Source organism: Gopherus flavomarginatus, chromosome 1, assembly GCF_025201925.1.
Source record: "Gopherus flavomarginatus isolate rGopFla2 chromosome 1, rGopFla2.mat.asm, whole genome shotgun sequence".
NCBI classification, from domain to species: Eukaryota; Metazoa; Chordata; order Testudines; family Testudinidae; genus Gopherus; species Gopherus flavomarginatus.
In genome coordinates this window covers 304824224-304841140 of record NC_066617.1, presented here as the reverse complement: position 1 = coordinate 304841140, position 16917 = coordinate 304824224, and the positions used below count along the sequence as shown (strand labels likewise).

At 41.8% G+C, this 16917-nt stretch overlaps 1 protein-coding gene across 7 annotated transcripts in view; it reads left to right on the top strand.

Moving 5' to 3' along the window:
* The first annotated feature begins 280 nt into the window (after positions 1 to 280).
* The window catches only part of PCDH17 (protocadherin 17), a 111164-nt gene continuing 94527 nt past the window's right edge, over positions 281 to 16917 (top strand). For all 7 annotated transcript variants that reach the window (XM_050947306.1, XM_050947336.1, XM_050947326.1 and 4 more), the window contains exon 1: positions 281 to 5279. In XM_050947306.1, coding sequence (XP_050803263.1) covers positions 2673 to 5279 — 2607 coding nt within the window. In that variant the 5' untranslated portion in view covers positions 281 to 2672. The remainder of the gene's footprint in view (positions 5280 to 16917) is intronic.

Here is a 16917-nt window from a genome sequence, read left to right as displayed (position 1 = left end):
TGCCAGAGAGACGCTGCAGTGTGTAGAAATGAGAGACTGCAATTTACAGGCAACAAGCCCTTCTCACATTGTTAGTCTCCAATCTAACTGATCTAATCAATGACACCAAAGCACTGGGGATTCTAGCACCGCCTCCCCAAGCCTTTCCGCTGATTCTCATTGGAGGCTAGGTTCGGAGGCAGGTTCCTTTCCTCAGCACGGATTGGCTGGCAGGGAATCAGTATCAATGTTTAAGCAGCAGCGTGAGGTGAATAGAGTCAGTCGGCAAGAGGCACTAGGAGAGAGTGAAGGGGCTGGGAACCCAGTAAATGCTGCAGTAAGGGAGGGGGAGCTATAAGAGACAGTGCTCCAACTGTTGAATTTTCGCAAATCTCCACTTACCTACGGACGGCTAATACTGTGGATCTGTTTCTTCTGAAATCGACATCTCTTTTGCATATGGTCTGGTTAACGTTGGCTAATGCCTGTTTGAAAGGTGCCACCCATCAATGAGACCGAGAGACGAATTTTTAAAAATCCCTCTACAACAGACTGCAGAATTAACTATGTACAGTGGCTCAGGACTCAAATAAAGGAGGAAAAAACAACACAGAACTGAGACTTGGAACTAGAGCTGTGAGCATTTCAATGGGAACCTGTGCTTTTCCCCCCGTTAATGTGCAAGATCTCTGGGTGTTCACACATAACTCTGAGGAAAGGTGGCTAAAAACACTCAGCAAAGCAGGAGACAGACGCGCCTCTGTGCCCGTGAGTGGATAACAGCTTTGTTTTCCTGATCCCCAGTCTCCCGGAGAAAGAGGTATAGTAAAAGTGCAGCTGGATCCAACACCCTCCTCTTTCTTCCCCTATCTCTTTTTTTCCTCCAAAACATGAATCTGATTTTTCTGTTTATAGCGTGAGTCAGAAAAGCGTTAGGAAGAAGCTGCAACTAATGTCTGTGAAGGGAGGAACATGAGGCGATAGTGAATGTGATTTGTTCCGCTGGATCTGACTCATCCAGCAGATTGAAACACCTGCATTTCTGGATGTGTCAATCATTTCTTTTCGGCTGTTAAAAGAACCTGAAATAAAATTTAACACCCCCCCATATACTTGTACATAATATCACTGGGGAGGTAAATCATCCCGGGTGAACGCATCTGGCATTGCAGCCGTTCTTTCCCCATACACCAAGATGCCCAGAAAGACTATTACAGCTTGAAAAGACTGCAAAATGCATCACACCAACCACTGAATTGTATTTGTTTTATTCTAAAAGAATTGTCGATCAAAATATTTGCCTCTCTTTATTCATCGCCAAGATTCCCCCTCCCCTAAATGAAGAGGACTAGAAGGCAGTGTCATTGGAAGGAGATGCTGAATAGAAAGAAAAGAGAGACACTTGACAGCCCAGCCTTGTGAATGCAGAGACTGTTTCCCTTTTAGCGAGAGACTAAGAGAGAGTGTGTGCTGTGGGTTGCTTTTTTTTTTTTCTCCCTCGCTCTCTTTTTTTAATCTGTGCGTGCAGCCATGGGTTGCCTGTTGATTTCCTCTCGACTAAAGAGAAAAGCAAACTGGAATTAAACTGCATCGAGAAAAGTGCTGCTCCACAGACACACACACATACTGTGAGAGAGAGGATCTGGTGGTGGTGGCGGCGGCTACTGGCCTGTCTTAAAGAAACCCAAGTGTGCATTTGATTGAGCACAGCCTGTGATTTTTTTTTTTTTTTTGTAAACACACATCTATCACTAGTGATGACGAGCAGCTGGTGGGTTTCTTAATCCCCCTTCCACCCCCCAAGAAAAGGGAAAGGGAGGCTGGTGGCGCGGGAGAGAAAGGAAACTACAAATCCGGACACTAGTTTTCACACTGCAATTTCCCTCCCTCTTTTTGTTGTTCGGAAAGGAAAGAGTGAGCGTGGAGGAGCCGGCGAGGGGGAAATACCGATGGTAGCGAGATGCAGTTCGCCGCCGCAAGCAATGCAAGATTAGATCTCTAAATGCAGCAAAACACTCCCTGAAAACCAACAACCCCGCGGTGCAATCAGACATTTCACTGCCTCTCACTGCACACGGAGCGGGCTTCTACACTGGCGAGAGAGTCTTTTTACCCACCTCCTCCGCTGTCTCCCCCTCCTACCCACCCTCCACTCCATTAGTCGTATCACAAGCAATGAGTAGCAAATAAGCCTTTTCTGTTTACGGTCCTGCTTCCCAACAGCCAGCTCCCTTTTCTATATATTTTTTAAAAATCTCTTGGACTGATCTTGGAAAGAACCACCACCACCGATCATTTTTTATATTCTTTGTAAATCGGCGGATATTAAAGAAAAAATTAAACAACCATTCGGAATCCGTCTAAAGAAGATATATTTTTTATTCTCCTCCTCTTCCTCCAGCTGAAGTTGGACAGCCTAAATAACTGTGCGGGGATTGTGTGGCCGCAGAAGCGCTTGATTTGAGGCGGCTTTTCTCTCGCCCTCTCGCCCCTCCCTGCGAGCTACATGCTCCATTTGCTGCCCCGCATCCTGTGTCTCTGCAGATGTTTTAGAGCAACAGGTTCAGCAACTTAAAACAGAGGGGTAGGGAGCGAGGACAGAAGAAGGGAGAGGGAATAAGGCGGCGGAGGAGGAAGAAGGGGCAGGGGCCACCCTGGTGCTGCCGCAGCTGCAACCACCCCCTGGCTCGGGGATGTACCTTTCCATTTGTTGCTTCTTCTTCTGCTGGGCTCCTGCCCTGACTCTGAAGAACCTGAATTACTCGGTGCCGGAGGAGCAGGGGGCGGGCACGGTGATCGGGAACATCGGCAGGGATGCCCGGCTGCAGGCGGGGGCGGGCGGGCCGCCGCCGCCGCCGGCGGAGCGGGGAGGCGGCCGGGGGACCAAATCCACTTTCCGCGTGTTGGAGAACTCGGCGCCGCACCTACTGGACGTGGACGGCGAGAGCGGGCTGCTCTACACCAAGCAGCGCATCGACCGCGAGGCGCTGTGCCGGCGCAGCGCCAAGTGCCAGCTCTCGCTCGAGGTCTTCGCCAACGACCAGGAGATCTGCATGATCAAGGTGGAGATCCAGGACCTGAACGACAACGCGCCCGCCTTCCCCTCCGACCAGGTGGACATGGACATCTCGGAGAACGCGGCGCCGGGCACCCGCTTCCCCCTCACCAGCGCCCACGACCCGGACGCCGGCGACAACGGGCTGCGCACTTACCTGCTCACCCGCGACGACTACGGCCTCTTCTCGCTCGACGTCAAGTCGCGGGGCGACGGCACCAAGTTCCCGGAGCTGGTGATCCAGAAGCCGCTGGACCGCGAGGAGCAGAGCCACCACACGCTGGTGCTGACGGCGCTGGACGGCGGCGACCCGCCCCGCTCGGGCACGGTGCAGCTCAACGTGCGCCTCATCGACTCCAACGACAACAGCCCCGTCTTCGAGGCCGCCTCGTACGTGGTGGAGCTGCCGGAGAACGCGCCGCTGGGCACCGCCGTCATCGACCTGAACGCCACCGACGCGGACGAGGGCACCAACGGCGAGGTGCTGTACTCCTTCAGCGGCTACGCGCCCGAGCGCGTCCGCGACCTCTTCAGCATCGACCCGCAGAGCGGCCTCATCCGCGTCAAGAGCAACCTGGACTACGAGGAGAGCGGCCTCATCGAGATCGACGTGCAGGCCCGCGACCTGGGGCCCAACCCCATCCCGGCCCACTGCAAGGTGACCGTGCGCCTCATCGACCGCAACGACAACGCGCCCGCCATCGGCTTCGTCTCCGTCCGCCAGGGGGCGCTCAGCGAGGCCGCCCCGCCAGGCACCGTCATCGCCCTGGTGCGGGTCACCGACCGCGACTCCGGCAAGAACGGGCAGCTGCAGTGCCGGGTGCTGGGCGGCGGCGGGGCGGGCGCGGTGCCTTTCGCCCTGGAGGAGAATTACGACAACTTCTACACGGTGGTGACCGACCGGCCGCTGGACCGCGAGGCGCAGGACGAGTACAACGTGACTATCCTGGCCCGGGACGGGGGCAGCCCCCCGCTCAACTCCACCAAGTCCTTCTCCGTGCGGATCCTGGACGAGAACGACAACCCGCCCCGCTTCAGCAAGAGCCTCTACGTGCTGCAGGTGCCTGAGAACAACATCCCTGGCGAGTACCTAGGCTCCGTGCTGGCCCAGGACCCAGACCTGGGCCAGAATGGGACTGTGTCCTACTCCATCCTGCCCGGGCACGTGGGCGACGTCTCCATTTACACCTACGTCTCCGTCAACCCCACCAATGGTGCCATCTACGCCTTGCGGAGCTTCAACTACGAGCAAACCAAGCACTTTGAGTTCCGCGTGCTGGCCAAAGACTCGGGCTCCCCCCACCGCGAGAGCAATGCCACTGTGCGCGTCACAGTGCTGGACGTTAATGACAATGCACCCCTCATCGTTCTGCCTGCCCTCATCAATGACACTGCAGAGCTCCAGGTGCCACGCAACGCTGGTGTGGGCTACCCCGTGGGCACCGTGCATGCTCTGGACAGTGATTTTGGGGAGAGTGGGCGCCTCACGTATGAGATCATCGAAGGCAATGAGGAGCACCTCTTTGAGATGGACCCCACCAGTGGCGAGATACGCACTTTGCACCCATACTGGGAAGAACTCAGTCCCGTGGCTGAATTGGTGGTCAAGGTCAGTGACCATGGCAAGCCCAGCCTCTCAGCCGTGGCCAAGCTGATTGTCAGGGCCTTGGCGGGACCACTGCCCGAAGCCGGCGAGCCACAGGTGAATGGTGAGCAGCATCGGCGACCACACTGGGACCTGTCGCTGCCCTTGATTGTGACCTTGAGTACTGTCTCCATCATCCTACTAGCTGCCATGATCACCATTGCCGTGAAGTGCAAGCGGGAGAACAAGGAGATCCGAACCTACAATTGCCGCATCGCAGAGTACAGCCATCCCCAGCTGGGAGGAGGGGGCAACAGCAGCGGGGGAGGAGGAGGAGGAGGTGGCGGTGGCGGGGGCAAGGGCAAGAAGAAGAAGATCAGTAAGAATGACATCATGCTGGTGCCCAGTGAGGGCGAGGACAGCAGGGGCCCCCTCAATGTCATGAACGTAGTGAGCAGCCCATCCTTGGCCACCTCACCCATGTACTTTGACTATCAGACCCGTCTGCCCCTCAGCTCACCCAGGTCTGAGGTGATGTATCTGAAACCCGCCTCCAACAACCTGACTGTGCCCCAGGGACATGTGGGCTGCCACACCAGTTTCACAGGGCAAGGGACTAACGCCAGCGAGGCTCCCCCGAGCCGGATGTCCATTATTCAGGTAGGAGACTTTTAGAATAACCTGGACCTCACTTTAGACACTGGTTTAAACATTACATTTTGTCTGCAGTGAAACCTGTTGTAAGGCACCAACAAAAATCAGTCACCTCAGGGAGGTGGACTTATTAAAATAAAGGTATGTAGCTCATACCTGAGAGATCTGATTCTGTTCTCATGCTGGTGTCACCAGTTTTAAATCAAAAGTTATTCCGCTGACATAAATGGAGTTACACCAGTGTAAAGCTGGTGTATGTGAGAACACAGTAAAGCCTAATTGTTTGGGATCCTTTGGGGTTGTCTCCTAAAATGGAAATTGCCCAAGAAAGGTGAGAGAGACCAGGTAGGTGAGGTAATATCTTATATTGGACCAGCTTCTGTGGGTGAAGAAGACAATCTTTCAAGCTACACAAAGCTCTTCTTCAAGTCTGGGAAAGGCAAACTCACCCACCTTGTCTCTCTCATAATCCGGGACCAACATGGCTACAACAACACTGCAAACAAGCAAACGGTGGTCTTTTCCACAGGTTTCACTGTACTTTTGTTTGGGGTGGAGAAGGGGTGGGAATATTTGAAGAAGTTATGTCTGCTTCTGTAACCAATAGGACATTGCAGAAACTGTACACACTAAAGACACCCCTTTTTTTTCCAGAGGAAATCTATTGCAACAGTGTATATAGCCTTCCAATCCTGTATGTATGTAATATGAGCTATTTCCAAGATGTATGCTTTTAATTTTTTGAATTTCCTTTTTATAACATACATACATATATTTTTTATCTTTGACATAGAACAGTATAATTTGGGGCCCCATTACTTCCTTTTCTTCCCTGAAAACAATAAAACTTTCAGTCTTGGAAAGTTTACTTAGTTAACTAGATTAAAATGTATATGATAGCCCTGCTCCCATGTTAGCAAAACTCAAATCTTATTGTAAATCGACAGAATGACTAGTTAGATTTCCAGTAGCCTGAATCAATATTGACTATTGCTTTATAGTGAAAGACTTACATGCTGTTTTTTTTTAATCAAAGCTTATTTTTGAGAAATACAATAGTGGGGCCACATTCTCCCTTCAGTAACACCCATCATGAATTGACTTTAATGTATGTCAGTGAAGGCAGAATTTGGGCCATTGGATTGAGTTTAATATTTAATTAAAATAAGAACTTAATACATAGTGTGTAGTTTGAAGTTCAAACACAGAAGGTGTGTTCTGAAGCAGTGGGCTCATATCATAAAGCTGAGGACAGAATCTGGCCCTAATTGCTCTAATTTAAAGTGTTCCTTAATTACTGTGGCTTAATGTTCAAATGTTACAGGTATGCTCCAAAGCAATTTTTAGAGCTTTCATTGAATGCAGGCTCCGGGTAATGACTATTAAATATATCTGAAGTGTCATATCTGTTTTGTCCTGTGGTTCTCCTAATATGCTGTTCTGAGTCATAGGGGAATGAGCTGACTGTATCAAAAGTGACACAGACTCATTTTGTGTTGCCAGCTAATGAGAAAAAGTTGCACTGCAGACACTTGATGTATCAAAAGGAAATTCGTAATGCATTTGAGGCTTCATATGATGCAGTTTTGTGAACACCAAATTTACTTAGTTTCCAGTGGCAACTAATATTCTCAAGAGGAGGTGGCCAATAATTGATCTACTAAAGCTGTATATTTTAATAACTGCAGAAAAAATGCCCTGTGTACAAGGTCACTGCAAACTATTTCTCAACCCATTATTGAGTTGTGTCACAGAAACGATTTCATTTTATACTTGCTATCAATTAGGTGGTTGAGCAGTATTCAAAATCAGAAATTGATTTTAACAAAAAGTGACACTTCAGGAAGAATATTAGGTTAGGGCAGTACCGAAAATAATTCAATTTATAATTCATGCTTTAAAAGACAAATAACTTTCAATGACTCTTGTTTAAGTCATGTCATTTTTTTTACTACAAAATTAAGTTGTCAGAATACAAAAATACTTTTTTTCCCAAGTGACAAGTGTAATAGTTACTAAAACATAGAAAATTATATTCTCTTGCAACCATGTAATGTGTATATATAAAGCAATTAATATATGTATTGATGCTACTAAATAGTAAAGATTCAACTGTAGTGTAAAATCTCAGTCGTAAATATTATTCCTTTTTTACAGTGTTCACTGTATCATATCAGTCATGATTTTTTTTTGAAATTTATATAAAACTGAAAGAGGAATTTCCTCCCTTAAAAAAAGGTGTCCTGTGGTTTCTGTGAAAGTTTTGCTGTGATGACTGTGAAAAAATTTAACCGTAATTCCTGATAGCATGAACCTGTATACCTAATATTTAACTTTCTGTTTTCCTGAATATCTGCACACAGTGTTTTGGAGCAAGATGGTGCAATTAGTGAGTTAAGAAACACTCATCTTTCATTTATGGAAAGCTGGATCAAATTTAGTTTAGGTGACAAGTGGACCTGAATTTAATTGTCACAACATAATCATAAAACAAATTCGCAGATTGACATAGTTATTGGGCCCTGTTCAGGAGAGGTCCAAGTTTATAGTATCAGGAGTTTGTATTAGGAGAACTATGTGGAAAAATTGCATATCTTCACCACAGGGCTACATGAAATGAAATTTTATATTTTCTTGCTTTCTTTCTCTCCCTATCCCCAAATTAGATATTATATATAAACTTTGCACTTAAAATCAGAAAGCGCATGCTACTTTGAGTCCTATTCTGGACTTCATGGAAGCTCTAATTGGAGTCAGTGGGAATTTTTCATGACCAAAGAGTGCAGGGTCAGGCTCTCTATTTCTTTCTCTTCCTGTTTCTTAGCAAGGATTTAATGGTAGAGTTCTCTAGTGAGGTTCTACTAAGATTTTTTATATTTACAGACTATATACTACCTTGCATTACACCACATTAACTAGTACACTACCAAAAATTTATAAATAATTAAATCAAGACTACAGTTATCTAATCAATAAGGGCCAGATTTTCCCATTCTTACCTTTTTACTCTGGAGTTACTCCCAGACCAAAGTCAATAGGTCAGATTGTAATATCCTTATCCATGTGCATAGCATAGTATCTCACCTATAGTCCCATCAAAGTTAATGGATACGTGGAAAAGGTGCTACTTAGAATCTGGCCCAATGAGAATACTTGCCAAGTAAAGTACTGCTCAGTATGAATGAGGTGGCATAATTTTCTTCCGAATTAAGTACATTTTGCAGTGCATTAGCGTTATGTTTTAACTGTTCATTTACTCACGAATTTGTGAGTAAATTTCAGTATTTGCAGGTTTATAAGTAACTAATGTGAATTAGTGGGGTTTTGTACCCTAATTATGAAAATCTTCAAATTTCCTGTATTATGTATGTGTAAAATGTTGGATGGATATTCAGCAGCACTGAGAACTCAGCACTCATTGATTTCTATGAGAGTTGCAGGTGTTCAGCAACTCTGAAAATCAGGCCATGTTTATTAATCAGTTGATAGGATGACATATAAAGACTATTACTTTACTAGTCATACATAGTTAGGACACCTACTGTTGACAAACACATCTTTCTGTTATTTAACAATTCAACCAGCATGTTGTATACATCCTCTAATTAAGAATAGTGGTTTTAAAGAATAATTTAGCATAAATATGTTTAGACATAAATGTACTATTATGTATTTATTTACAAACCAAAATTTTAAATGGCTCACATAGAGGACAAAAGGTATTAATTTCATGGCCAGATTAAATCGAACTTCCATCCAAGCCCTTAATCTTGTAACAAACAGGACTTTGCTCTGTATTCTACAAGTACATGCATTCATGTTAAGCCCTATCAAAAACTTCTATAGTTAAGTATGTAAGCAATTCATGCTAACAGGAAACAGGCGAATAGTTCTGCTGGCAAACAAGCCACAATTTCTTTTTCTTCAAGTTTCCAGTAGATGAAAGAGTGGATGGATAAAGGGAAACCAGCAGAAATAGATTCTTTAAAGTGTCATGACAGTAGTGTAGAAAACTCTACATATGCAAGGAGTGTTGATGATCATAGAGAATATTTATTATTATACTTGTGATGCAGTGTGGAGAGATTTGTAAATATATCAAGTGAGACAGAATGGGGAAACTGTGGTCACAGATTTTATTGAATAGAAAAGAAAAAGAAGAAGAAGAAGAAGAAAGAGACCATTTTACAAGGAACTATCAAGCTGGGAGTCACCACAGTTGCTGCAGTAAGCAGTCCTGTAACATTTTAAGATAAAGTGTAGATCATTCTTAATACTTCCAGGCACCTGATGTTTACAGTGTGTCAACAGATTACTGTTAAGTCCCAATGCAGCCTCATCACCAGGTGTCTGGTAGTATCTGAGAAGATATAGACTTCAAGGGGAAAAAAAACCCATAAGCTGTTTTCATGCTGTTATGTGTTCAAATATATTATTGTTTTCTTCAGAGTGCAGTGTTGCAGAATGAAATGTGCTGACACTGCAATATCAGGAGAACTGAAATAATTAAAAAACAAATTGCATTCATTCCCAGAATTCAGAATTCCAATCTCAGAAGACTCACATTATGTTTGTTTTTTATATCCTTTGCAAAGGGGGAATATTCTTCTTCTGATGCAGAAGCTAATTTTTCTATTAGAGCTAGTGGAAGTTTAGGACATGTATTGAGAGGAGAATATAGGAAAAGTCAGTGGAAATTCTGCACAATTGCAGGCTTGCAGTTTGGACATTATATTTCCCAGGCATTTGGATTTACCAGCAGTATTTTCTAAGCTCAAATAAAAAACTACCAGAGTAACATCTGATCTCATGTCAGAGCTATCTGGCTGAGAAGTATTATGATAGTTTTTATAATGTGTATGTTTAGATTAGATGTAATGCAAAATAGCCCTATTAAATATTTGAGATTTATAAATATATATTGCACTGGGTATAATTACACTATACACATTTCTATAGCTTCTAGGCCAGGGGTTGGCAACCTGTGACACGTGACTCACCAGGATAAGCACCCTGGCGGGCTGGGCCAGTTTGTTTACCTGCCGCGTCCGCAGGTTCAGTCGATCGCGGCTCCCACTGGCTGCAGTTCGCCGCTCCAGGCCAATGGGGGTTGCGTGAAGCGGCGCGGGCTGAGGGATGTGCTGGTCACAGCTTTCTGCCACCCCTGTTGGCTTGGAGTGGCGAATTGCGGCCACTGGGAGTTGCAATGGGCCGAACCTGTGGACGCGATAGGTAAACAAACTGGCCCGGCCTGCCAGGGTGCTTACCCTGGTGAGCCACGTGCCAGAGGTTGCCAACCCCTGTTCTAGGCCTATTTTTCATTGTATGTTAAAGTCAATGCAAGTATTGCCAGCGTAAGACCTGCAGGATTGAACATTTTCTTTATATTTGCACAACAATAAATATTGCCCAACTGCTACTCTGTTTGAATATAACACTGTTACATAAAGCACATGTACTTTCTGTCCTGATCTTGCAACCATATCCCATGGTAGTATCCACTGGGATTACTAATGTGGGTAATGGCTGCAGGATCAGGCTCCCCCTCTTTTGTACCATGTCTATTATAGACCCTTTGGGCCTGATTCTGATTTTTCTTCCGCCTACATTTTACAACAGTGTTACTCCATTGATGTCACTATACTTAAACCTGATCTATGCAGGTGTAAGTGAGATTAATCTAAGGCCCTATGTTCGAAAATTGTGGGGTTAAACATTACAGAGTTAAACAATACAAAATAGCAAAGGGAGAGACAAATTAAGAGTAAGAGGAGAAAACACAGATATCGGGAGTAGAGAAAAAGAACAATGCCTCCAAAATAAAAATCCTCATTAACCACATGGTTAAGAGGATCAAGGGCTCTGTATGACTTATTTTCTGTTAAAAGAGACATAAGAGCTGAAAAAAATTAGTGCAGTTAAAAAAAGTGACTAAGGGACAGATCCTGCAATCCTTATTTGGGTGAAACGCCCATTGACTGTTACGTGCTGCACAGTTGTTGAAGCTTTACTCATGTTGGTGACCATTTACATGGATAGTCTCTTTGATTTCAATGGAAGTACTCAGGTGTATAAGTGATTACCAGTATGAATAAGGTTTGTACAGCTGAGCCCTTGAAGAGTTAACTTTTGGTTTAGCAATAACTTTGGGCCAGATTCTGCCACCCTTACATTAAGTACTGTCTTACTCTACAAATAATCCTATTGAATTCAGTCAGACTTCACAACAAGGGATCTATTTCCCATTTTAGTCAATAATATAACTCCCATTGACTTCAGTGATGCAAGATCAAGCCTCCTACTAAGGTTTCTGTGGAATGTGAGTAAGGGTGACAGAATCTGGTCTTTATATTTAGAACTCAGCCATAAAAATCATCTGTCATAGCAGATGTGGAAAGTTGCTCATTATATATATATGGGAACAGCCTGTGCACAATGGTGCAGAATCTTTTTCTAATGAAGAATTGGGGAGATTCAATCTTTATTTATATATATATATTTATATATATATATATATATATATATATATATATATATATATATATATAATTTAAATGTCCAAATTTATGTTTGGAGTTTGAAATAATATAATAACATAATAATAATTATTATTTAATAATTATGGTGATATAAAGGTCAGAAATATCTAGGACTCCTTTGAGTTGTTCGTAAAGAACATTTTTTGCTTTTATATTATCAAAACAAATATTTGTTTGTTTAAAACCATGTATACAATGTACTATTATTTATAAAACATGGCAAATATAGCTCTGTGGAAAATTGTCACTATGTAAATTTGAAGTATTTGCAGCTCTTACCTACAAATAATCAAGTATAGATCAAATATTGCAGTTGCTACTCACGCAAAAAGTTAATGAAAATGAATGGAGTTTTACCTGATTAAGGTTTGCAAAAGTGGACCCTAAATCAGTTCTTGAGTGTGTTTTTTTTTAATATGAAGAAGCTCCAGTTTCTCTTTACAGCCACTTTCTCTTCCTTCATGCAGTATTACACAAATCCATGTCAGTGTATTTCACTTGTCAGAAGTCTTTAAAATAAACAAAAGAACACCTGTTGCTATTTGGAGGTAACAAACTCTTCAAGTTTGAGGAGTGTATGTCTATATTAGATGAAAGGAAAAAAAATATTGTGCAACAGTTAAGAATTTCACTGAAAGGATCTTTAAACAATGATTTGTTGACCAGAGCAGAAACACAGCTCCTTTTTTATCTCTACTAGTAGAGAAGCAGTATTTTGGTGTCAGGAGGTCAGAAGAAAATATTTTGGATATATTTTTTTTTCCAGAAAGTAGCTTGAGGACTTTTATTTTCAGTCATATCAGTGCTTACATTGTACAAACAGAAGTGTAAAATTCATGATGAGAGGGTACCAAAAGGTAGGGAATGAGTGAAATCTGCCTCTCATGGGAATGCAGATTCTTGCATGGAGATGAAAATGCTCCAGGGAGAGCCTGGCAACATCTTGTTTGGGGAAAATATATTTTTTTGAGAGTAAGGAACATTTTGTTTTTTTTATTGGGGAAGAGGGAGAAGCTAGTAGATCTGGCTTTCTGATGGTTCTGAAATGATGGAACTCAGTATTGCACACATTCTGACAGTGTTAAGCATTTTGTATACAATTTCCACTGTTAAGTACTACACTGAAGAGTAAGCAAATTTGTACATACACACCTATTAATTAGATATTAGCTATTGCTTTATATAACCTTCCCAAACACTAATATATTTTATAGATAAATCCCAGAGGCTGCAGCATACAGTTCATGCTTTATTAAGGTCACAACAAAAGCATCTAATTCTATTACTGAATTGCTTCAACCAGTTAGTGGTGCTATGCAGAAGGACAGTATAAAGATCAGTTCATCTCTCAGTTACTTTCAGGATGTCTTCTTTTACAGCTCTAAAATTATTCAGTCCTATGCTGATGGACTGTCAGCTTATTGCAGTAAAGGAGATGTCCTTTGATTACTTAAAATAAATTAGCTTTAATAAAAAAGGCCTTACTGACATCAGTGTGCTGTGTGACTGAGTGCTACAGTCTCCAATGAATGGGACAGCAGACTTCTAAGTGTAAAAAGAGAGAATTGTTAGAAAATATAAATGCAGAATTTCAGCTGTGTGGATGGCACAACTTATCGATTCATTGTAAGTTCTTTCAGTGATAGACGTGAAATTAGTTTCAGACAGTGTTTTAGACAATGTATTGATATATGTATGACACACTTACATTTGCTTGTTCTAATCCTAGTGACACTATGATTACTGGTATTTGCAATCCTTGTCCTGGAACACTTCCAGACAGTTTTATTGTATTGAAATGACTCTTACAGTTCATTGAGCATCTAGCATAACACTGCTGAATATGATTGGCGCGTTTCCATATATTTATTTGAAAAAAATCAGGCAGTTAAACTGCATAATTATGGGAAAACGAATCATAACAATAAAAGACCATTTAAGTTAACAAGCTTTGTGATCAAAGGATAAATACAGGTTGGATAAATGAGACTCTAGATGTAACTAATTTACATAAATAGTCTTTGGTCTGATTAGAGGAAAGGAATACATTAAAATAATTTAAAGGTATTAAAAAGTATTTTGCTTCAGTAGCTTTATGACATCTAGTTTTATTTTATCTTATTTTTGTTATGTTTCTATTCAATAAAGATAGCTATGTTCAGTGATAAACTACTTTTATGTGTTTTTTTATTTCTTGATTACCAATGCTTACAATGCAAAGAAAATATAAAATAGCACAAATAAACAAAAGTAACAAATCATAAGTTTCCATTTTAATTTGAACACATTGTGTGTCAAAAACCTGAAGCATTTTTAAAAACTTGCAATGTTTTTGATTGATTTTTAATTAAAGAAAAACATTAAAGGGAACATTTAAAGGAGTATTTCTTGTTTACTATCTTTATCAGCGAAGAGCAGCCTTTGTAGTGTTTGAAAGCTGGTGCATTAAAAATCAATTTCAAGTCTTCAAAGCTATAAATTCTTCCTTGCTTTGTAGATATATACTGTTTTAAAAACCATTCAGAGTACAGTTGACAATTGAATTAAAAACAAAAGGTAAATAATGGCTTCATCAAAATTTTGAAGGATTTTAATGTATTTTTAATAATAGCTAAGGATCTTTATATATAACTGACGTGAATCACAATTTGTAGTTTTTAAATTAATAATTTGTTCCTAAAGACAATAATACTTAGTCTTTTATTTATACATTTAGTTTTCAACTTTCATTCATAGTGTTTTTTGTATTTTAATGAACATCATGACTCAAACACAGAGTATGTCAGTCAATATCTTTACTTACTGTATTTCTGCCTGGATCATTACTGATTGCTAAGCAACCACTTATGGATAGAATTGTTGTGGCTACAATTCAATAAAAACTGAGCAAGAGTACACAAAATTTTATCAGGAACTGTCATAACTGCCAGATGTTTAATTGTATAAAACTGCAAAGGTCATTTAATTTGGAACAGAGTTGCCATAAAACTCTAAAACACAAAGATTGTTAAATTAAATGGTCTTTTATAGCTTTCTTACTGCACCCCAAATACAGCACTTGGATCCTACTTGCACAACGTTATGAGAGTTTTTTTCATTGATTTAGTGGATCAGGATCATGCTTTTAATCTGTTTATGATTAACTCTAACACCTGTGAAAACTAACCTCCTTAGCTATAACAACTCCTTAGATAGAACAACTTCACTGGCATTACAGGTCAAAAGGGCTGATTCTGCAAATACTTATTCAGCAAAGTGTTTTAACTTATGAGAATAGATCAGTGATGGGCAACCTGCGGCCCACTGATTCCATGTGGCCCGTCAGGGTAATCTGTTGGTGGGCCGCCAGGCAGTTTGTTTACGTTTGCACAGCTTCCCCCAGCTCCCAGTGGCCATGGTTCGCCGTTCCTGGCCAATGGGACCTGCCGGAAGCAGTGGCCAACACGTCCCTGTGGCCTGCACCACTTCCTGCAGCTCCCATTAGCTGGGAACGGTGAACCACGACTGCTTGGAGCTGCGGGAGGCCCGTACAAATATAAACAAACTGTCTGGCAGCCCACCAGTGGATTACCCTGATGGGCTGCATGCGGCCTGTGGGCAGCAGGTTTCCCACCACTGGAATAGATCTATTGAATTAAATGGGATCACTTGTGAGTGAAATTCTACATGATATTTACTCATGTGTAAATATCTGTAGAATTGGGCCCAGAATTTACTATCAGCATCCCTCCCTGTGGCATCTCCCAAAATTGAATCCAAACTGCAAAAGCTGTTCATTTCACTTCCCCTCAAACTGCATTCTGTAATACTCTATTGAGATGATCCTGATGACTGAATATTTGATAGTTTTTGCTGTTTTGCATACACTTGTGTAATTTGATATGCAGATTTGAAGATCATAAAAACAATCTTGCTTTGATGATCATGAGCAAGATTATCCAGCCACAGCTGTAAAGTACCCAGTGTGTTCTTTACTGATCTCATCATCATTTCACTGGATCAGATGACAATAAGAATATAGTGGATTTTAGAGTGCTTGGGAAATAGTGGATTTAAAAGCTTTAAAAATGGCAATCAAGAAAACCCTAGAAACTGTTTCAATATCTAACCCACACTTCAAATAAAATAAATGTGTGTGTGTATGTGTGTGGTGCAGAAGAGGGTGCAATGTGTTTCAAAAAGAGATATCTACAGGTTGAATGGAAAAGAATGTGAGTTAACAATGCACCTTTAATGGCGTGTTTTTATGTGTTACATGACCTGTAAAGAACTGTTAAGCAGTCCTGGAGAAGATGTTGTCAGTCTATACCCTCTGGCAACAAATGAGAAAGCATCAGGTTTAGAGGCAGATTCTGTTGTCATGTTTTCCTGAGGCAAAAGTGTAATGAAGGAACGGCCTCCCTTTCTAGTGCATAGTTGCAGTTAAACATCCTGCTTAAAACAGTGTATTCAACTATCAACCTTCAATACAGAGAATAATGATGAAGAGGCGGTGTAAATCATGTGGAATGTGAAATAATCAGCACTCAATCAGTTTTATTAACAGCATTAGATATTAAAAACACACAGTAATTTGCATTCCCATAGCTTCAAGGTATGGAACAAATCAGTCAACTATGTAGGCAGTGGGTAGAAAAGGGGGAAAACAAAATGTTTCATGATGTTTCTTTTGAAGTATAGTCCTTTCTTTAAGTAAGTCCATAAATGTATTCTATCTGTTTAAGCCACCTGTAACTTCTTTTCAGGCCTGGCAGAATAGAATATTGAATAGTGATAAAATTAACTTGATGGATTTGTTTTGTTATTTATTCATTGACCACCATTATATATGAAGTCTCTTCAAGAGTATACATCTCATTAACACAATAATGTGATTGTCATGAAATAAAGATTTCTTCAGAAGTAAAGTAAGCAATTTTAAATGCCTGTGTGTTTCTGCTTCCAGAATCTTGGATAGAACTTTTAAGCTCAGCTCATTTCAAAATTATACATCACCATCTTCCCCGCATCCCCTGCACTTTGATTTTTGGCAGAACAATCCTAATAATTAGTGGCTAGCTTTCCAGATCTTGACCTGCTCTGTGAGGCTACTGTTTATCCTTGAA